Below are 22,723 nucleotides of genomic sequence, written 5' to 3' on the forward strand. Positions count from 1 at the left end.
ACTAAACAAAAAAGGGGATACAAAGGAAGGACCATTTTGTATCTGTATATGCGGAATAGTTAGGATAGATATACAGCTACTTTCGCTTAATTCAATGAGAAGAAAGATTTGTACTAATAGTGTTTGGACAGGATATCCTGTCTGCATCTTATGCTAAGAGGATAACAATGTACAATGTATTAATTATTGACACTGTCCTATTAATCAGTTTTGAACCTGTCTCATTGCTATTTGTTTCTCAATAAAATAAAAAAAAGAAAACTTGATTAAACAATATAGGCATAAACTTTTCCTCTCAATGAGCTAACAGCAATTAGCAGTATAACTACCTTAAATTATCCTATAAAACTATAAATATACATATGTACATATTTCCCTTTTATATGTATTTGGTTGTTGCAGAGTCTCACTATGCAGCTTGGATTTGTGGTGACTTTCCTACTTTTAGCATCCCCAACACTGGGATTACAGGCGTGTGCTACTTAGTCCGCTATGGGGTGGAGCTGGTGCGGCACGTGGTGCCAGGAATCGAATTGTGGTCCCTGGGCTTGCCTAGGTTTGCCTAAGCAGGCACTTTAGTCTACTGAGCTATCTTGTGGGCCCTCCCTTTGTTTTATGAAATTGGGTCTCACTGTGTAGTTCAGGCTGGCCTATAACTTGTGGTGATCCTCCTGCCTCAGTCTCCTGAGTGCTGGGAGTACAGGCAAGTGCCACCGCATCCGGCTTGGCCTGAGTTTCACTAAGTGTATGGGGGTGTATGATCCACCTCCTCTTCCCATCTAGGGTAGAAGTGTTGGCCTTTCTCTCCAGTGTGTTCTTTTTGAGATGGTTTTCTCATTCTGGAACTCTGGCTTTAAGAATACTTGCCTTCCCAAAATAGACTAATTATGGTGATTCAAATGGCTTACAGGCCGGAATTTAGGCAGCATGCAATTAGAGGCTTGCTAAATGCCTGCAAAACGCGGTTCTGCCTAATTTCATTACTGTCTCTTTTGATTAGAGGCTGATTACTTTCAACCCTAATTTCCCAGCCCACCTGTGTCTTGGCACTGGCCGAACAGCCAGATGATCCGCCCTGTAGAAGAGTTGCGCTTGTCGCTAGTACCTGGCCCTGCACCACAATTATTAGTGAGGCTTCTGGACCTGTAAGGGCCGCAATCTGAGTCCTGAAACCAGAGCTGCTGGAGTTGATTTTGGCCATTCACTTAACTTACCTTTCCTGAGCACCCGAGAACTACCATCCTTCATTCAGGGAAATCTCTATGTGGAGAAGCTGTGTGCTGCAGGGAGGGCAGGAGCTGCTGTTCGTAAAGCTGTGTGGCCTGGCCCTGAGCTATAGCCACCAAGAAAGGTGCCCCTTCTGGTAGTTTAAGACATATGGGCTCTAGGAGTACAGACTCCAAGTTATGTCCAGAACAGCTCATTTTGCTTATTGTGTTTGTGTTAGAATAGGAAAAACATTGGAGGTACGAGTCCAGTTAGCTGGACTATACCATGAAGTACCATGAAGTAAATTGTGTTGTCATTGTTGATACGGTTTTTAATAAGATACAGCCCTTTTCTGACATATTACTCCACCCTTCTCAAAACATAGCTTTCACTTCCTGGTCTAAAGTGGCTATTTGGGGTCAGGGAGATGCTCAGTGGAATAAGCGCTTCCCTGGCAAGTGCAAGGGCCTGAGTTCAATCCCCGGTTCCTCAAAATAAATAAATAAATAAATAAATAAATAAATAAATAAATAAAGTGGCTGTTTGTGTTCCTGCCATCATCTCTGCATGCCACAGGGAAAGAGAGGTGTGACAGGAGAAGGCCATCTGGCCTTTCTTCAGAGACCCTGCCTGGAAGTTGTATGCTCCTTCCCATTTTCATACTATTGGTCAACAGACACTAAGTGTCACCTAGAGGGGCCAGGAAACCTCAGGGATGGCTCATCCCTCAGGCTCTGTGTGCCTTATCATATTACCCTCCCCCTGTACCTGGGCCTTGAGACTCTCAGGATGGGCCTAGATTCACCCAGCCAGGAAGTGGGTGAGATGAACAGCAGAACACAAGTCCTGTCCTCATTATCTGGTGACACCACTTGACCTTTTGTCTTCTCCGTTTTTAGCAGGGTAGGACTGCGCTGGCCGTGGCCGCCCGGGGTAGCCACAGCCTGGTTGTGGACATGCTTATCAAGGCAGAGCGGTACCAGGCCTGGACAGAGGTGAGGCTGCCGCAGGGGCGGTGGGACCCCTGGGTGGGGTGGCTCTCTGTCTTGTCCTCCCCAGGCCTCTCGTGCTGAGCCCTGAAGGGTGATTGGCTGTGCCTTCTTCTAAGCATGTGACTGGTATGAAACTGTGTTCATCTGAGAACACAGCCAAGTGTCTGCCACCCTTGTGCTGCCCTGTCCCCCTATATCCCTGCCTGTGTCCCCAGGCAAGATGTCAGCAGGAGCCCTCAGCCTCAGGCACCTGCCCCAGGACTCAGGTCCCCTCCAGTGGACTCTGCCCTAGAAGCTGTGCACCTGCCTGGCTGCCCACCTTGGGGAATCTCCTTTTGGTCCTTGAAACAAGAGACATTTATGTCTACCTCTCTGTTTAATTGGCTCAGTACTGTGGACTAACAGTTGTGGGTTGCTTAGCAACAAGGTCCTGCTCTGTAAGAGGTGTCACCAGGCAATTTGATGGCTGTGTAGCTGTCACAGTGCTCTTGCACCATCATCAGGCAACAGCCCATCCCTGCATTGCTGTAAGGCAAGCTGTCACTGTGTGCATCCAGCACTGCTCTGTGGCCATGACCCGCGGAGCCCTGGAAGAGCCTCAGCAGCCTCCTCACAACTTAATCTCTGTCCTCCACCTCTTCCTCTTGTTATATAGTCCCTCTTTCTCTTTCTTTTTCTTTATCTTTATGCTCATTTTTTAAAACTGTTACATGTTACTGAAGGGGACTTTACTAAGTTCTACCCTTTTCTCTTATTTTTTAATTTGTTGCCTCTACAGCTTTGAAACTAGAAATATACTACGCTGCTTGGACTTGCAGTGATCCTCCTGTTTTCAGCCTCCCCAGCACTGGGATTACAGGCACGCGTCATCATGCCTACACTCGCTGGCAAGCTCAGTGCGCCTGGGGGTGGGGCTGGCGCAGCCTGTGGTGCCGGAGATGGAACACCAGTCCCTGAGCTTGCCTAAGCAGGCGCTTAGCCCGCTGAACTATCTCACTGGCCCGAAACTAGAAATATTCGCTCACTTTATTTTTATGGCGTGGTAGCTTTCTTTGGTTCTTTTGGCTAGATGAAGAGTTGGGCTTTTTCAACACTTGAATCATCCCTCTTTCTGAGCAAATGTTTAGAATACAAGGATTAGACAAGCTTTGAAAACTCTGCATGATTTAAAAATGTAGCTGAAGGAGGCCCCTGAAATGGTAAGAGTTGTTAACCCTGGAGACAGCTGGAGTTCTGAGGCCTGAGGCAGGAGAGAGATCTGTTTTTTTAATATATACCGAGAGATAGCCAGGCATGGTGGTGCGCACCCATAATCCCAGCAATTAGGAGGCTGAGGCAAGCCTGCCACTCATGCGGTCTGATCTTTGCTTTGTGAATTTGAGACTAGCCTGGGTTACACAGCTCAAGGCTGGCCTGAACTGCACAGTGAGGCTCTGTCCAAATATATATATATATATATAACTGCACAGTGAGGCTCTGTCCAAATATATATATATATATATATATATATATATATATATATAATCTTTTACATGTATATATTTACCAAATGTATTTTTTGTTACTTCCAGTCATTTTTGTTCATCAGACAAGTTTATATTCTGGTCTACTATAAAATGGTTCTTAATAAAAACATTAACAATATAGCTTAAATTTTCTTTCTTGTATCTAGCATCTGCTTATATAGAATATATACCCATTCAGCCTCCCAGTCCTCTAGCATTAGATTCAGTGATTGATTCAGAGGCAAAGAGGCTTCTCAAAATCTGGCCTACACGCTTTCAACACCCAATCCCAGCTCACGTGACTCCATCAGCCCCAAGGGAACGACTCGGCCTTCTGAGCTTTCGTGGACAGGTTGCCTCTGGCCTCCACCCACCTGGGTGAGGTCTGGGCTTTGCTGTGGAGGCTGAGGGTCCACCTGGCTTAACCCCAGGGTGCACAAGGCTCATAGGTTCCCCTAAGACATAAGATGCTGAAGTGCCAGGGTACACTCTGCTCCCCTCTTTTGTCCTGTGTTGCAGAGTTTTGTGGGATTCACTGCTGTTTCAGGAGAAGGAGGCAGGGGTATAGGGAGGGCCTGCAGTACCCTTGCTCCTTGGGTCTCTCCACCATCAACCTCATCTCCTAGGATTTGTCAGAGCTGGGCACTGTACTTTATCGTCTCTAAAACAATTATAGGCAACTTGTGTCTGCCATTCCTAGCCTAACATGGACAGAAGGAACCTTCTAGAAGCCAGAAAAGAAGATACCAAGCCAGGCCAGGTGCTGTTGGGTTAAACCTGGCTGCAGGGACTTGAAATCAGGGACCCTGCCCGCTCTCTCTGCACCTCTTTTCCTTTCGGCCTGGGGTTGGCTCCTGGCTTCTCTCCTCAGGCCAGAGAAGGGTGCATTGAGGACCCAGTGCTGGGTCTTACTAAGGATCTATTGGCCTGGGATTCACTGAAGCATAGGTAGGGGAAAAATCAGACACTCAGAAGAAAGGGGGGCTGACGAGATAGCTCAGCTGGGTAAAGAGTCTGCTTAAGCAATCTTAGGCAAGTGCAGGGACCACAGTTTGATCCCCAGCACCACATGCTGCGCCAGCCCCACCCCCAGGGCTGGCTGAGTCTGGGCATGGTGGTGCATGCCTGTAATCCCAGTGCTGGGGAGGCTGAAAGCAGGGGAGGATCACTGCAAGTCTGAGCTCTGTAGTGAGACACTGTAACAACCAAATACATTTAAAAAAAAGAAAGAAAAAGAAAGAAGAAGAAGAAGAAAGAAGAAGAAGAAGAAGAAGAAGAAGAAGAAGAAGAAGAAGAAGAAGAAGAAAGAAGAAGACGAAGACGAAGACGAAGACGAAGACGAAGAAGAAGAAGAAGAAGAAGAAGAAGAAGAAGAAGAAGAAGAAGAAGAAGAAGAAGAGGAAGAAGAAGAGGAAAGAGGCTGAAAGTTAGGCTGTTAAAATCGTTCCCTGTCTGGGGTGAGTTTGCTCCAGTCAGCAGCACAGGCACTGCACTGCAAAATCCTGCATTCCCTGTGTCTGACAGGTGGTGCCAAGCTTTTACTTCAGGCACTTGTCTGGCAAGAGTGACGCAGTGACAGCTGACCCTGGAAGGAGGCTCGGGAGCCACCTCACCGGCTGTGCCTGCAGAGCCTACACACTGTGGTTTAAGGTGGGAGGCAAGCCTGTCCGCAATAACCCAGGACAGTTGTTTCCAATGTAGGTGCATCCAGAGGCTGCGTCAACAGGCTTCACTCTGACCTTCAAGCAAGACCACAGCCTGGAGACCAGGCACCTCCGCGCACTCCTCTGGGACCTGGCATACCATCAGCTGAAGGCCGGAGAGTGGCAGAGGCTGGCGCGCTCATGGGACTTCACAGACGACCAGATCAGTGCCATTGAGGAGCAGTGGACAGGTGTGTATGGCCTCATGGTCACCCCCATTCTGGCCCCCAGGGCCTCCCTAGTACTCACAAGAAGCAGCAGAGCCCAGGGGTCCAGCATGGGAACCAGAGTCCAGGTCCACAAAGGGAGTGGGGGGTGTGGCAGAAAGCGAGCGCTCACTGGAGTCTGCAGTGAGCTGAAGTTTGTGAAAGACCAGTACAGCTATTGAGCTGTGCTGAAAAGGTGGCCTTTAGCCTACAAAGAACTAAAGTTCCCAACTGAGTGGGCACGAGGGAAGCAAGGACTTAGCAGTGGGGCATGCCGCTGGGACGCCAGCCTAATTTCTCCCATTCCTTGCGATTGTCCTGGGGAGAATGAGCTGGCTCTGCAGTCAAAAGGCTCATTATTTAGGCTGTCTGCTCCAGGAAGGTTCCCCTCAACCAGGTCAAGGGGGAAGAGGTTCTTGCAGGATGTGGCCCGGGAAGAGTGGGCTGTCCCATGCATGCGAGACAAAGGGGGACGTGGAGGGTTCTGTGGTTAGATGGTTCCAAGTCACCTTAGCTGGACTCCAACTGGCAGAATCAGGGAGGTCAAAGCCATCTGGGATCCTTGGCTTTTTCTTTTGTAATGCTGTGGTTTGAACCCTGGACTATATTCATGGTAAGCGAGTGCTCTACCACTGAGCTACTTCCCGAGCCCTGTTTTATTTTGTTAGCACAGGGTCTTCCCAAATTTCTTGGGCTGGCCTTGAACTTGCTGTCTTCATGCCTCAGCTTCCCAGGTAGCTGGATTATACAGGCATGCACCGCTGCTGAGCTTGGTTAGCTTTGCTTTTTTGTGATTTAACAAAAACCTAAGAAGTCGAGAGAGTTTTTATTAATCCTTCCATCAGTTGTATTTATTTACTGTTTTGCAGCACCAGGGATGGCACCAGGGATTGAACTTGGGACCTTGCACTTGCCAGGCAGGCCCTTATGTCACTGAGCCATTTCCACAGCGCTATCCCTTTGTTAACTCTAGAAACAAAGAGGCAAGCAAGTCCTTTGCTGGCAAAGCACTCTATTCAGAGTGGTCCCCTCCCAGGGACATGGTGGCCTCAGGAAGGTGGTTGATTTGCATTTTGTCTCAGGATTAGATGGCAGAACCACAGCTCCATACGCCCTGGCTGCTTCCATACAAGATACAGGCAGACGCTGGGCCCTCTTATGGTTCGTGTGAAGACAGATGTTCATATGAGCAAATGGAACACAGTGTGCTGCAAACATTCAATATGACTGGTTTCTGCCACTTTATCAGGATTCTCTTTTGTAGCTAAGTAGGAACATAGTATTCTGTACTCTCCAGGAAACTTGAGATGCCTTTGAGACTCTAGGAGGAGGGGAATTTTCAAGGCTTCAAATTAAATCTTTCTGGAGTAGCCTGCAGGTGCAGCTGAAAGGTGGAGCACTCACCCAGGTTAGCCAAGGCCCCAGATTCAGTCCCAGTACTGCAAAAGACAAGGAAATCTCAGAACTTTAGGAGGCACGAAGGATAGATCTCCACTGTGGCAGCTCGAGCCCTCGTGGTGGGGATCGTAACTGCTGGCATCTCAGCCATGGCCTGTGCAGTCCGATTCTATCAGACTGTGGGCTTCTGAACAAAGGAGTTGCCTATTGGTGGCACTGAAGAAGACTTACTGTATTTCCCCAGAAAGACCAAGTCTTATATTGACTTTTGCATCAAAAGATGCAATAAGAATTTTCAGGGGGCCAGAGAGATAGCTCAGTGGAATAAGTGCTTGCCTGGCAAGTGCAAGGTCGTGAGTTCAATCCCTGGTACCATTGAGGGAAAAAAAAAAAGGGGGAAAAAGAAATTGGTTTAGGGGCATGAGGTGGAATGAAAAAAAAAAAGAATTATTTTTAGGGGATGTCTTATTTTTTTCATGTATACTAATCTACATTTATTCATATGTAACAATGTATGTTTATTCATTTATCCATGTACAAAAATCTACATTTATTCATGTACAGAGATCTATATTTATTCAAATACAGTCACTTCTTTTTTTGTTTTGTTTTGGTACCAGGAATTGAACTCAAGGCCTTGTGCTTGCCAGGCAGGAGCTGAGCTATCTCCCTGACCCAATGTCATCTTTCTGGAATACCCTCATAATCCTCCAAACCCTGAGTTCCAGCCTGCATTTCCTGCGACTGCACTTCCTGTGGCACCACTGGCCCCATCACTGGAGTCAGCAGTAACCTCTCCTTAGATGAGCACTTCCTGTCTGCGCAGCCGCTCAGAGCGTGTTGCCAATGCAGCCGTGGGAGATTTCGCCCCAAGAATTCCACACCTAGGTCACCACCTCTTCCAGGCTGGGCTCCTGAGCGCCCATTAAAGCAAGCATTAGTGGAAGACTCGGGAGACCCAAGCAGCCACAAAAATGATGGCAGTCAAGAATAATGGTCCAGGGGCCGGGGAGATGGCTCAGTGCCTGCCTGCCAAGATCAAGGACCTGAGATTGATTCCAAGCCCTGCCCCACAAGGAATGCTGGTCCAGAAGTCCTGTGTGGTAGTGTGTGGCTGTAATCCCAGAACTTGAGAGGCTGAAGCAGTAGGATTGCTGAGTTTGGGGCCAGCCTTGTCTACATAGTGAGTTCAAGGTCAGCCTGGATTATATAGAGAGGCCTCCTCTCCTCCCTCCCCCTAGAATGATGATCCACACAAAGGTGACAAAAAATTGCAAGCACCAAAATTTAGAAAATGTCTTTGTCTCACATGAGTGCATTAAGCACGTCTATTACAATGAAGATTCACGTTAGAAACAAACATGTCTGTTCGGTATCAAGGGTGTATGTTATTTGTGTCTTGTGTCTGTCCTCTACCGCTCAGTAATAAGTCCCGAGTTTATCTGTTTACATAGGTATTTATCTCTCATCCAAAAGCATCTGCTTTAAAATTTACAAATAATATATTATTTTATATTATCATATAAGTATTGGTGTTACTACTATTTATATTTAATTATATGTTAACATTATTTTATAATTCAGTACATCTATAGTGTGCTGTGACTGACACGTTCAGTGTGCCCATCCGAGGGCCAGTGAGATAGCTCAGCAGATTAAGCACTAGGCGCCTGCTTAGGCAAGTGCGGAGACTGGGGTTCAATCCCTGGCACTACATGCCATGCTGGCCCTGCCCCCGGGTGCACTGAGCCAGCCGCTGGGTTTGGTGGCACACACCTGTAATCCCAGCAGTGGGAAGGCTGCAAACAGGAGGATCACTACAAATCGGAGCTGTGCAGTGAGACCCTGTACAAACACATTAAAAATAAATAAACAAATAAAGCACCCATCTGGCTGATTTTAACTGGGTTTTATTTTGTGGGTCAGGCTTATGTTATGAACATCCTGAAGCGTCACTGTAGGGCTTATTTTCCAGTTAGGTCTTATTTTGGGGTAAATATGGTAGTTTGTCAAAGTTGAGAGAGGAACAGAGTATTTGCCCTTGCTGAACTGTGCTTCCTGCAGGCAGGGTCCTCTCCCTGGACACTTTGCCTTCCCCCCACCCCCCACCCCCAGCAGCTCACTTCCTCCGGGTCCTCAGAGCTCTGTCTGTTTCTGCAAAAGGCCTGTCCCATTTTGTCACCGTGGACTCTGGTGGGAGCGACAGTGGTGTCACAATACCCCCCTCAGCATCTTCCGGGGCCAGGATCTGGGTGTGCTTGCAGCATGTACCACCCCGATGCAGGGTGGGGTGGGGTGGGGGTTGCAGCCTTGCATCTGAGTTGCCTTCCTTGAAACTGGTGGAGGAATGGCACCTGCCTGCTGTTCAAGGGTGTGATTTACGGATTCCTGGGGCCGGGTTGAGCCCATCGGACACGCCCCCTCACCCCAGTCAGAAGCTACAGGTTAGCGAGGTGCCCAGGTGAAACAGGTGGTTTGTGTTGGTGGTACTGGGGATTGAACCCAGGGACTTTGTACTTACCCAACTCTTTTAAAATGTTTCAATTTGAGAAAGGGTCTTTCTTTCTAAGTCACTCAGCTACCCTGCCAGGGCTTAAAGTTGCCATCCCCCTCCTTCAGCCTCCCGAAGTGCTGGGATTACAGGCTGCGCCCCGCTGAGATAGGCACTTTGGGTCTGGCCGCGGTGTTTTCGCTTCACAGAAGAGCGCCACACCACATTCAGGTCGTGCTCGCTGCCCAGCCGGCACCATGGTGGTCCGGTCCCCTCTGCGCGCCTGGCTGCCCCCGGCACACGTACCGCGGATGCAAACGCGGGTCCTCATAAAGCCTGGCGGCGTGGGAACGGAAAGGGGAGGTTTGCCCTGTTCCCTGGGTGCCTGGCTGCCGGGGACAGGAAGGGCGCGTTGGAGTTGAGGTTCACCCGCATCTCCTGTGCTCGGTAGGAAAGGACAGCTTCCGTGAGCACGGCCACAGGGCGCTGCTCATCTGGCTGCACGGGACCCTGAGGACGCAGCCCGACCCCGACAGGCACCTGTACGCGGAGCTGGTGCGCGCAGGCTTCCCGGAACTGGCTGGTGAGTGACGGCCTCCTGCTGGCGGAAGCGCCCCCTTGTGGTCCGGGATGGTGCTGACGCCTTAGCTGAGCCCCTCCAGAGCTGTGAAAGGGCGTCTCCTCCAGTGGGTGAGCTGGGTGACACCAGTCACTTTTTTTTTGGGGGGGGGGTATCGTTTTGAAACAGGCTCTCATAATGCATCTAAGGCTGGCCTTGAACTCACTTTATAGCCCAGGCTACCCCAATGTCTCAGCGATCCTCCTGCCTCAGCCTTCCAAGTGTGAGTGTGCCCAACCACACCAGGCAGCCTCTCTGCAGGGCCTTTGGAAAAGCGTGGGTTTCTGCTTCTCTCTTGTGGGGCGGTAGATGGGGTGGGACAGAAAGGCTGAACCACCTCCTGTGGTGCAGGATTGCCCAGACAGTAAGAACGTCTCTCTGGGCAGCCAGCGTTGCCTTGTTGCAGAGCGCTGCAGTTGGGTCGATTTGAAAATGTCACTTCCAGGTTAAGCAACAAAGGCCAGACAGGCTGTTCATGTGCCAGCTGAGGTCATTGCTAAAAATCACTCTGCCAAAAGCCCTGATCATATTTGTCAGGGAAAGATTCTCTGCCAGCCTCCTGAGCGAGCTGGCGTTAGAGTACCGCGGAGTGAGGAGGCCGAGTCCAGGGCAGCTGCCGGCAGACCGCAGACCTAGTGCGTGCACTGCTGCGTACAGAGCCTGGACTCGGGGCGATGCGCGCAGCTTCCATCCCTCCTGTGCAAGTGTCCGCGGGAAGGCTGGCGGAGGGGCTCCCCCTCAGCCCCGAGCCCTCAGCCCCGAGCGGCGGGGACTGGACCTCCGGGTGCCCGCGTTCCACCTACGGCCTACAAAAAAAACGAAAGCGTCTGCACGAAAGGGCCGTGTGGGCCTAGACGAGCACCTGTGACTAAAAATGTCAGTTATTAATCAATAATGCAATCTTCTCTTTTGCAGAAAAGATTCGTCAAGTCAAACGCAAAGCTGACTCAAGCTCCAGGAAATGTGCAATTTCATAAATGCCTGAAGAAATTATATTCATTTTTTCTCCCCCCCCCGCCCCCTTTTTTTTGGACCAGGTAGCCGATCCTGGGCTTCAGTTTGTGGCGTCCGCCTGCCTCTCAGCCTCCCACGTGCTGGGGTTGCAGCGCTGGGCCACCACACCTAGCTTCTCAGGTTTCGGTTTTCCTCTCAGTACTGTGATGGCGCCCAGGGCCTTTGCATTGAGTTATTATATCTCTAGCCTCTCTTTATTTATTTAAAAAAAAATTTTTTTTTGAGAGGGTTTCACTAAGTGGCAGTTTCCCAGGCTGAGCTTGAATTTATGATCCATCTGCCTCAGCCTCCCAGATTGCTAGGATTACAGGCTGCAGTTATGTCTATTTACTTTTTTTTTTTTTTTTTATTTTATTTTTTAACTCAGCGTTCAGTTCTTTTAAATGCAGGTCCTTACTGCCTTACATTTCTTCCAAAAGTATTGATTTCTCCTCTCTCAGCTATGCAGACGGCAGGGCAGGAGCCTCTAGCTGAGAATTGAAGAGCAATACTAACACACTTCCAACTGCTGCACTTGTGTTGTTCTCTTTTTTCCTTCTGGCAAGTTCCACGTTGACTGTGCTACTGTTCACTCGCTACAGCGCACGTAGCAGCATAGTGCGGGAGGGTCCTGCCCATCCTGTTTAAAACAACTGTCCCCGGGGGAACAAGTGGCTTGAAATAGGTTCTGCAACTTGCTAGGTGTGAGCTGTGGGGATGTCAATATTATTTAAATCCTCAAGTCCTGTTTCCTTCATTATTAAACATGGACAATGTGTGTTCCTTAGGGTGGGGAACCTGACAGGACCCCGGATTTCACACCCCTAGTGTGGAAACCATGAACTGGGATTTCTCCTCAGCAAGAGAAAATTTACATTTAGCCGCTGGCAGCTTTAAATCCTGTGTATGTGCAATGTATTACTTAGATAACACAAGAAGTACATATACCCCAATTCTTTCATCTGTTGGTAATGTAATTATAAGTGATTTAAAAATGTATCCTTTGGTGTACTCCAATTCTTTCTGCCAAGATTTTTGATATCTGAGGCAGTTATGAAACAAATGTGAACACAGATACCCTCTGCATCGATTTATGCGCACCCCTGCTCACTTTAAGGGCCCCTCATGAGCAATCTGAGCCCAGGGCTACTACCATGAATTTATAGTTTACACTGCTGTCATTCTGACTGTCCTCTCAGGGCTATGAACATAGAAGGCAGGTACTACACTCACATCGTCCCCCAAAGTTTTAAAAGGTGCTGGGTGGAATTCTCACCTCCGTCTAATCTTCAGCATGGCCAGTTTTTGCTGACCATGTTAACCCCACTGCCAAATCTGAGTACTCTATGTACAACTAAAGACATAGTCTTTTAATTTTTTTTTTTATTTTAGGGCCCGGGGAGATGGCTCAGTAGAATAAGTGCTTCTCTGGCAAGCGCAAGGGCCTGAGTTCAATCCCCGGTTCTGCCCCCCCCAAAAAAAATTATCAAAAAAAATATTTTTTTTTGGTCTTTTAAAATTATGTAGCCTAAGATGACTTGAACTCATGGTGATCCTCCTGCCTCAGCCTCGTGGGTGCTGCGATTATAAGTGTGTACCAGCAGGCATGGCTATAAAGTCATGCTCTTCCTGGATCAAGTGTTCTAACTGTTGAATTTGTGTTACCTTAGGCCAACCCTATTTGGTGTTTCAGACACTTTCTAGAGCTTAAAGCTAGAAAGATGCTTATAATATTCTTAGTGATCACATTCCCCTTTGCTTTAGCTTGTCCACGTGGCCTTGCCCTGAATACTCACAGCCACCGTAGGTGCAGCGTGGAGTCCTCAGGAAGCTGGGCCCCTGCCTTATGGAAACACTTTCTTTTAGGAATATAAATCCAGATCTGGAGCAAGGGGGCTGGGAGTGACCAGGGCAGGAGATGGGCGAGTGCAGGACAGACTGGCCATCACCGGCTGCTTCGCTGTGTGGTCCACTTACGGCACAGAAGATGGACCGGACGTCTCAGGTTCACACAGGGAGGCTGCAGGACTGGTCTGTGAGCACAAGGTGTCACTGAGGCCAAGGCCACAGGGAGGGCGAGACCAGCGCGGGTAACCGTTGGCCCGGCTGCAGCTGGGCCAGAATCCAGAACCTCGTGACAAAGCACCTCACACTCCATGAGAGTCAGCTGCTGCTCCTAAAACTCAGAAAAGGCCTGTTAGAAAGTGGGATTCTGTGTGCCTTGATTGCATGTATTTGTTGATGTCCTGTTACCAGTGGAAACAGCAAAAAAGAATGATCTCTTTTCAGTTTAGCTACAGCATAGAATTCTATTATGTTTAAGTCAGAAGAGACTTTAGGTTATGAAGCCCATCCCTTTCTGTTACAGCTACTTAGCCAGACTGTTCAGAATGGTTTTTTCTTTTTGTGGGGGATGGGGCGCATCCCTGGTGCATTTTAGGCAGGTGCTGGGCCGCTGTCCTGTACCCCCACGCCCAGAATCGACTTACTTTTAGGTACTCTACAAGCACAACATGAAATAGGTAGGGTTGGCAGATTTGACTCAATTTCAGTGATGAGGATTCCCTTTAAGTTTCTGCCGGCTCAAAGAGCTAGCAATAATGGCCAGCTAGGCTTCTTTCTTCTCCATCAGCTCTGCCCTGATGGTTTCTCCCTCCCTCTCGGCAATCTCAGCACAGACCTCAAGCCTAGGCCTTCATCTTGCCCGGGCTGCAGCCCAGCACACACCTGGACGTGATGTACACACAGGCCTCAGGACAAAGCTAGCCTCAAGCGAGGCCAGAAAGAACACCCAAAATAGGACCATTCTAATAGGCAACTCCCTGGTCATGTTCCTACAACTTGTTTTGTGCTACTATTAAACACCCCCCCTTCTTCTTCTTTTTTTTGGTAGTGGGGATTGAACTCAGTACGTTGTGCTTGCCAGGCAGGCACTTAAGCTGCTGAGCTATCTCCCCAGCTCTTCCCCCATTTTCTTTTAGCATTAAAAATTACCCATAGGATACAGCCGGCAAGACAGCTCAGTGGACTAAGTGCAGGGACTTAGATTCAAACCCCAGCACCAAATGCTACACCATGCCTGCCCCCAGGCACACTGAGTCAGCTACAGGGACTGGGTATGGTGGTACATGCCTGTAATCCCAGTGCTGGGGAGACTGGAAACAGGAGGATCACTACGAGTCTGAGCTGTGTAGTGAAATCCTATACCGAATACATTAAAAAAAGAAAATTACCCATAGGTATTGGTATTTTCCTTTATTTTTCACTGTTACACAAAAATGAAAACAATAAATCACAAAAAGCTGTGATAAAAACATCACAACTATTATTCTTGGTCTTTAGCTTTTTAATGTAAAAATATATTAGCTTCTATTAGCTTTATTAATGCTTAAGGTAAAATTCCTTCTTAGATTTTTCAAGTAAATTAGAGCTCAGTAACATTGGAAATGACTTGGCCTTTTAGAAATAATGTACAGGAAACAAGATTTACATACTTTGATGATATAATCAATGATAAACTGAACATATTAAAAATAGTTTTTTAATTTAAAAAAGTTTTACTTAATTGCTTAAATAAAAAATAACATTAAAATAATCTTTACATATAGTTACAAAGGGTGTTACTGCTTGAAAAAGTCTCTCATCATTCTGGTAAGATGAACATGATACACCTACGATGGTCTTACAACATAGAAATGTTAAAAACTAAAAGACTTCCAATCCTTGGTAAAACCAGGGGACTTAACAGATGTCACAAGAACGTAGTCACTTCAGTCAACCACTTTTATGGACTGAATGCTTGTGAGAGACTGGGTGTGGGTCGACCTGGTGCCGAGCGATCTGGAAGCTGAGGTGCCGCCTTCAGGGTGAATGCTCCGTGGGTATTTTGCAGCAGTTGCTTGGGGAATCGTTTGCTGAAAGGATAAAAACGTGCTTAACAACCTCCTGAGATAACTGCACTATCATTTCATTATCTGTCGTTTAACCCAGTAAGCATTCGTTAAGCATCCAGCAGACATTAGCAATGAGTTAGCTGACGTGACATTAAAACAAACAGGACGAAGCCTGTTTTGGAGCCCATGTGCATTTGGGCATGCGTGGTGCCCACGACTGAATGAGTTTATTTTACAGCTGTGGAGCTGCACCTCAAGGAGGACAAAGTGGCTACGCAGAGAAAGGGGCTTCGTGGTGTGTGAGACACAGCCCTGCCCGGAGCCCACCTGGAACGCAGGGTCCACTCCTGGAGGACATGGGAAGCCCCAAGGACCTAGGCTGGTCCTGTTTCAAACCAGCGGCCTCATACCTCGCCTGGTTCCCTGAAGCACAGGTGAAACCAGGTCACATTTGAGTAGGTTTTCCCAGAAGCCAGGCTCTCTGTTACTATGTGTCATGACTTTCCTAGCAAGGGAATACCTAGATGCTGAGGACATGTATTGAGGGGAAGATGTGGCCATCACCCCGGGGCCTAGGAGAACATCTTGGACACGAGCACTGAAGTGTTAACACCTGTGCACATCTGACTCGGTCCCTAAGAGATGTGAGCCAAACATATGGTGAATGTTTGAATAAAATACTTTATTACAGTAAAAAACATAGTGCCACTGACTCCCCCGCCTCCAATACTCCTTCTAGCTGCAGCCCCACGTACCCCACCCTTCTTGCCACTTTCTGAGCAGTTCTGGAAGTCCTCCTTCAGGAGTGTTTTAATGGGTGCCTCTATGTCCTGAAACAATTCACAATGTTTGATCAATTTCTATCAAATATATCATGGTGTGTCCATATCCAGCTCTTGACAGGATCTTGCGCCATGCAGTTTCTAGCTCTTCCTTAAAGCCAAAATGCCAAAGTGAACTTTCTGAATGGCTTAGGACATGAAGGCAGCCATGACAGCATGACTTCCAGAACTCTCCAGAGAGAGGCCAGACCGACAGGACAGGGGGTTGGAAGCAAAGGTAAGTACTCTGAGGGAATTAATGACAACCTGTCTTTTACTGTAATAAATTAAATTAATATTTATTTATTTATTTTGCGGAACCAAGGATTGAACTCAGATCCTTGCGTTTGCCAGTCAAGCGCTTATCCTACTGAGCCATCTCCCCGGCCCCAATAAATTAAATTTAAATACTGTGCTTTTTGATTAGCCCTGTACACATCACATGCACATGTATAAGTAAAATACGTAAAGCTTTTTTCTCTTCTGTGCAGTACAGCCTCCCATAGCCAGCAGTGGGATTTGTCATCAAGTTCTCAGTCATGTATACACAGGCTTCTATTAGGGTCCAGAAAAAAAACAAAACCATGGGATATCTCTGTTTTATTTCACAACACCACATAAACAAAAAATTACCCCACAACATAAAATCTAAAACAGAGTTTGAAAGAAAGGAACCCTAAAATACCTCCTCCCTCGCCTGCACGTTTCTACCTGGCCCTGGTGCTTACGCTGCTGGTCTCTACCACACCTGGGGCTCCGTTTTAATAACCCAGTTTCAGAGATGTAATCATCTAGGAACCACCTAGTATCCAGGGAGAAAAACTTTAACAAATCACACTTTCATATTAATACTTTCACATACTGAGTAGACAGGAATGTTCTCTAACATTGAGGATGGGGTACTGTCTTTTAAGACCAATCCTTAGGACTCTAGTGATACGTTTGTGTTACTCTTTTTGGATTTTACTTTGTGAGGAAATTGTTCATTTCTAGGGTGGTGTAAGAAATAAAAGATATTTCATGTTCTTTTTCTAGTAACTTTTTGTAAGTTAACTCTGCTTATGGCTTCTCAGTTTAGAGAGTGCTCTCACACATCTCTTTAACTTTTACATTATCGTAAAATTCTGAATCCAGTATACGTGTAGGAGGTAAGTATCCTTACAACCTTATTTTATAGAAGAGGAAATGGAAGCTGCAACATTTCACTTGATTTGCGAATGCTCACAGTCAATGAGGAGCAAACTGAGGCACTAACTATCCCAGGTACTTTTTTGCTTATTTCTTCTTTAAATACTATATATCTTCCTTTCTCTAACAAATTCATAGAATCTGACTAAAAAACAAATAAACAAAACTAGAAACATGTTGACAATTGTATTGACAAAAGGAGAAGATTTTTTAAAAATGGGAATAAATTTAAACACTACCGAAGTAACAGCAAGTTTTGTAATCAAGTATCTACTACATGAACGGCTGGTTCATGAGTGAACAGTTTTATCTTAAATCATTGTACAGTTTGCCTTTTGGGGAACCAACACACTGATTACTTTTGGTATTAGATAATTGTTCCACTTGAAGAAAGACTTTCAAGAATGAATTTTGTAACAAAGGGAAGGCAGACCTGGCCATGCATTAACTGTAACAGTAAGGGGCAGGGCAAGTGCCAGCCACATTAGATTTTGATTTCAAAATGTCACTGGAGGGCTGATTCTACAAACTCTCAGGAGAAAGAGTTCTTTACAACAGGTCATCAAAGGAGGACTCACCACTGTGACCGGATGATGTTTTTCCACAACAACGGAGCTCATGGGAGGAGACACTCCCATTATAGCTAAACCACTATTAATCCTGTTTTTTGAAGCAAAATCACATCTCCCTGTGATCCGCGCAGTAATGGTTCTCCCAGCTCTCTGCTGTGCTGAAGTCACAACTCTTGGCACATACTAAAACAAACAAGAAGGCAATATCCAGTTGGTATAAAATCTACTGAGAAATATGAATTACTTTTGGTAACTCACATAGCACTTAAAATAATTGTGTATTTAACTTACTTTAATGTGCAAAAAAACTTAAAACAACAAGACAAAAAGTAAAAATCAAATACTCCAGAACACCCCTGTAACCCTGATATATCTGGCATCTTATAAGCTTTTAGGGATCAAAAAAAATTAATTTGAAATGGTGATAGCGTCACAGGAAGTTCAAAGACTGTGAGAAGTCCTTGTAATCTCCCCTAATGGAGGTGTGACCGGACACGGGTGGTGCCTGTGTCTGCTCTGTCGCTCTTCCTCCCTGCGTACGTGCTTGTAATCGCAAGGCCACCAAGACAGACTTCCAGCACCTTGAAGACGTCCTATGCAGCCTTCGCAGCCTTGCCTGTCTCCCTGCACCCCATCCTTGGGCATAACTAACAGTATCACTATGTATATTCCTTTGTGTTCTGCCTTTTTTCTTTTCACTTTATTAACATACTTTTCACACAATAATAGACCTGCTGTGAGATGTTTTCAGAGACCATCTAGTTTGTCTCAGTTATTTTCCTATTACATATAACATATTTTTGTAAAAAAGGACTTTTTCTCAATAGCAAAATGGTTTTATTATGAAGGCCAGGACCAGTCAAACACCACCGCCAGGCATGGTGATGCCAAATGGTGATGTCTGAGGAGGGCTGGGAGGGGCGGACAGCACACACAGCTTCTTCGCTGGAATATGCAGCTCCTGGAGAGCCTAAGCCCAGGGGCAGGAAAAGAACTAAAGGAACAGAGTTTAAAATAAAAGCAGACCACTTATTTGAAGGGTGGAAAAAGGGGAGGGAGGGGGAAAGAGAAAGAGAGAAAGAGAGAGACAGAGACAAACAGAGAGACAGAGACAGATAGAGAGAAAGGCAGACAGAAAGACAGACTCACTCACTCTGGACAAGTAGGAAAAGAAATATGCCAACATTTTTTATTTATTTTTATAGGATATATTACAAAAGCTGGGGTGATTATATCAAAAGGTACTGTCAGCTTTTATAGCCCTTTTGCTGCTTAGTGATGGATGATAAGAAAGATTACATTTACATCAGGAGTAATGTATAAATCTACTCTTTTTTTTTTGAGCTAGGCCAGCTACATAGCACAGCCTGGTCTCCAACTCAACAGTCTTCTGCCTCAGCCTCCTAAGCGCTGGGATTACAGGCTTGCACCACACCCCAGGCCAACTCTTGATCGTCTCCCCACTGCTAAGGTCCGCTTGGGGTTCTCTACCCATCTGTGTCAGCCACCACGGCCATGGCTGTCTACAGGAAGTTTGGCTCTGGGAAAAGCAAAGGGACAGAATCCTGGCGTTTTGAGAGGGCCTGAAGGAAAAGCATTCAGCTGGGTTTTGCATTTCCTTGGAGTTCCCAAAGATACATAGCTACATAAAAAACTAGGCAAAGATAACAAGTGATTAGGGCCAGTCAAATAGCTCAGCGGATTAAAGCGCCTGCAAGCAGTTTCAGGGGCTGAAGGTTCGATCCCCAGACCTGCTGGTGCCGGCCCTGCCCCCAGGGTACACTGAGAGAGCAATTCAGACTGGGTGTGGTGGTGCGCCCCTGTAATCCCAGCTCTTGGGAGGCTGTAAACAGGTGGATCACTACGAGTCTGATCTAGTAGTGAGACCCTGAACACCCTGTAGATCCTTTCCTAAAAAAATACAAAAAGAAAAAGAGTGATCCTAGGAACAAAAACTGCTACTATATGGAAACAGTCTCAGTATCCATTCATGGCTTAACTGCATCTACAGTCAGCACCATCCCATGGAGAATCAGAGCGGCTGCATCTACATATCTGTAGAAGTATGCTGTAGGAGAGGAGGCACCCTGAGGTGAGCAGAGGGGCAGGGCTTCCCTCCACACCACTACTCAGCAGACAGGGTACACACTAGCAAGTGAGGCGAGGACGACATGACCATACTGTTTAGGAAGAGATGATTAATAAAGAAACCACTCACAGAACTCAGAAAGAAAGACATAGACTGTTTCTCATTATAATTCTTATAAAAATTACTTGACTTTGGATTTTATGAATCTAAGAAATCAAATGTCAGGTTTAAAATATTTGCAGATGTCTTCATGGACTAACTTCATGTTTCTGATCATAGGAAGGCTTTCTAACTTTAGTTTTATTATAAAGTCAAATACAAAGATTTTATAACTAATGACATTTTGTTGTTGTTGTTGTTCTGGGGATTGAACCCAGAGCCTCATACATACTAACCATGCACTCTAACACTGAACTACACTCCTCAGCCCCTAATGAAGATTCTTTAACACTGTTTTGAAATATAAAATTAACAAGAAAATTCTCTGCCAGTAGGCACAGTGGAGCTTGCACTTTTTTCCTGCTCAGCCCACCTAAAGGGTGTTCACGCTCTTCTCTCTGGGGAGGGACCCAAGAAAGCAGCAGGGTGGGGGAAATGCAATGGTTGGCCCAACACCCACTCATGACACATGGGCTGCCCTCATCCCAGCTGAGAACTGCTTTAGATGCCTTCAGAAGTGAGAAGAAAATGTACACTCAGCAAAAAAGGGCTTTTGGGGGCTGGGGAGATAGCTCAGTAGAGTAAGCGCTTGCCTGGCAAGCGCAGGGTCCTGAGTTCAATCCCCAGTACTGCAAAAATAAAGGGGGGGGGGGCTTTTCAAAGATACACATTTGAATTCAACAAAAGCTGTCTTAAATGACTTGCGCATTTACCAAGTATTGGCTGCTTATTGTCAGTGGTTTATTACTTGTTCAATGGTTTATTACTTGTGCTTGCTAGTAGTACTTATGCAATAGAATCAAATTTACATACAGAGGACAGAGTTATTTTTAAAAATCAATATGCACATTTCAGGATTACATAAAAATAAGTTCTAGGGAAAACTGCTGCTAGTGAGGGAGAAGAAATACCTAGCAGGTTTCTATAATCAGACAGCTTTTAAAGTTTTGTTAGTTTACGCTATACTTCACAGAAACGAACCCTGGAAAACTGAAAACACAAGTGTGGCTGCACATCGAAAATGGCACATCATAGCCCACTTATTAAAACATAAAATAGTAAGTAGATAAATCCATATTACTTTGTTAAGTAAAAATCTGTATCACTTGTAATTTTTTTCTGTTTTAATTCTAATTTGTATGTCTTTTAAAAAAAATAGTAAGAAATATACATCATTACAGGCACACGTTTATTATAATCCCAGTGCTGAGGAGGTTGAGACAGGAGGATCACTATGAGTCCAAGCTATGGAGAGAGGCCCTGTACCAAATAAATAAATAAATAAATAAATAAAAAATCATTCTTTGCTTTAGCTGAATTTTTGGACAAATGACTATTTACTGGTACCAATCATGTTAGAGATCATTAATTTTTTTTGTTGTTGTTGTTCAGGGTCTCATAGTGGACTCATAGTGACACAGTTTGGACTCACAGTGATCCTCCTGTCTCAGCCTCCCAAGTGCTGGGGTTCTGGGGCTGGCATGGCATGCGGTACCAGGGATCAAACTCAGGACCCTGCACTTGTCAGGCAGGCGCTTATGCTGCTGAGCTATCTCCCCAGCCCGAGATCATGAAATTTATCAGCTTACCGGACTTTACAAATGACTATGTAGCATTTTCTAGTCTTTCTTGGTTGTTCCATATCAACGTGAACAACAAAATCAAAAGGAAGGGGAAAAATTCTCACTGTTCATAGAAACATATGAAATATCAAACCCCCCAATATTTGCATCTTACTAGATGAAATGGAGATAACACAGAGCTGGGTGGGAATACAGAACTCTGTGATCAGGCTGTCAAAACTGGAAGTCTAACTAATTGTGCCTATACGCAAGTTACTCTCTTAAGCCTCAACCATTTCATTTGTGAAATACAGGAAACAATACCAGCTGCGTAGTGATGCCTTATCACTTTTCATTCTGATAAAAACTAGAAAAGAAACCTATCTAGTTCCACCACGTAGCTTTAAAACCCAATTAAACCTAGTGACCTTTCTTCTAGTTAGAAAGAGAGGACAGCGCCATCTATTGCTCAGCCTTGTGAACTGCAACATATTTGCTTGTACCTCTCCCTAACCTATCTTCGAAAAAGGTTTTCCACCATGAAGTTCTGACATTTTCTTCAACATACTGAGGATTTCTGCAGAAAAGACAACAATTTTACAGAGAACAATATTATTTAGCTAGGATGGCAACCCACACTCCAGGTATTTTCAATTCTCTGCGCTTGCTGCACATCCTTCCTTTCAGCTACTAGAAAACCCACGAGAGTTCTACATGTTCATGGCAGCCTCTGCAATGACAAAGATAACCGGGATCACTAATCTTAATTCCCGCTTCTCCACAAGGACTGGTTTAACATTAAACTAGCAAACTAATGCTTTGTTTGTTTTGATTCTTTTTTTCATAATTTTATTGAGAAACAAATAGCAATGAGACAGTTTCAAATCAAATTGGTAGGACAGTTTCAATAATTGACACATTGCATACTTTCTTCCTAGTGTTGATTCTTGTTTATTTGGTACAGGGTCTCGCGACGCAGCTCAGACTCATAGAGATCCTCCTGTCTCAGCTTGCCTAACACTGGGATTACAGGCGTGTGCCATCACGCCCAGTTCAGGAGGCCAGAGAGCCCGGGTCTCAGAGGCAGTATAGCAAGTGGTAGCTGGGATAGAACCTGGGTCCCTGGGCTTGCCAGGCAGATGCTTGGACCACTGAGCTATCTCCCCAGCCCTGATTTATTTGTTCTTTTGCTATTACATTTCTAAAAAAAAAAAACAAAACCAAGAAGACTTTTGAGGAGAACTTGTGTTTTAATTATAAAAGACAGACAGGAAAGTCAGGGAGTAAGTGCCTGCCTGGCAAGTGCAAGGTCCTGGGTTTGAT

At 45.9% G+C, this 22,723-nt stretch overlaps 2 protein-coding genes across 3 annotated transcripts in view; one reads left to right on the forward strand and one right to left on the reverse strand.

Moving 5' to 3' along the window:
- Ankdd1b (ankyrin repeat and death domain containing 1B) overlaps positions 1–11,160 on the forward strand; it is a 68,186-nt gene extending 57,026 nt beyond the window's left edge. Inside the window, exons 12-15 of the mRNA XM_023703646.1 lie at positions 2,109–2,204; positions 5,408–5,600; positions 9,956–10,087; positions 11,039–11,160. Coding sequence (XP_023559414.1) covers positions 2,109–2,204; positions 5,408–5,600; positions 9,956–10,087; positions 11,039–11,100 — 483 coding nt within the window. The 3' untranslated portion in view covers positions 11,101–11,160. The remainder of the gene's footprint in view (positions 1–2,108; positions 2,205–5,407; positions 5,601–9,955; positions 10,088–11,038) is intronic.
- Positions 11,161–14,372: 3,212 nt separating this feature from the next.
- The window catches only part of Poc5 (POC5 centriolar protein), a 30,599-nt gene continuing 22,248 nt past the window's right edge, over positions 14,373–22,723 (reverse strand). For both annotated transcript variants that reach the window (XM_023703641.1, XM_023703640.1), the window contains exons 8-9: positions 17,597–17,773; positions 14,373–15,030 (exon numbers count right to left, since the gene is read on the reverse strand). In XM_023703641.1, coding sequence (XP_023559409.1) covers positions 14,887–15,030; positions 17,597–17,773 — 321 coding nt within the window. In that variant the 3' untranslated portion in view covers positions 14,373–14,886. The remainder of the gene's footprint in view (positions 15,031–17,596; positions 17,774–22,723) is intronic.

Source organism: Octodon degus, unplaced genomic scaffold (assembly GCF_000260255.1).
Source record: "Octodon degus isolate 3935 unplaced genomic scaffold, OctDeg1.0 scaffold00177, whole genome shotgun sequence".
Lineage (NCBI taxonomy): Eukaryota > Metazoa > Chordata > Mammalia > Rodentia > Octodontidae > Octodon > Octodon degus.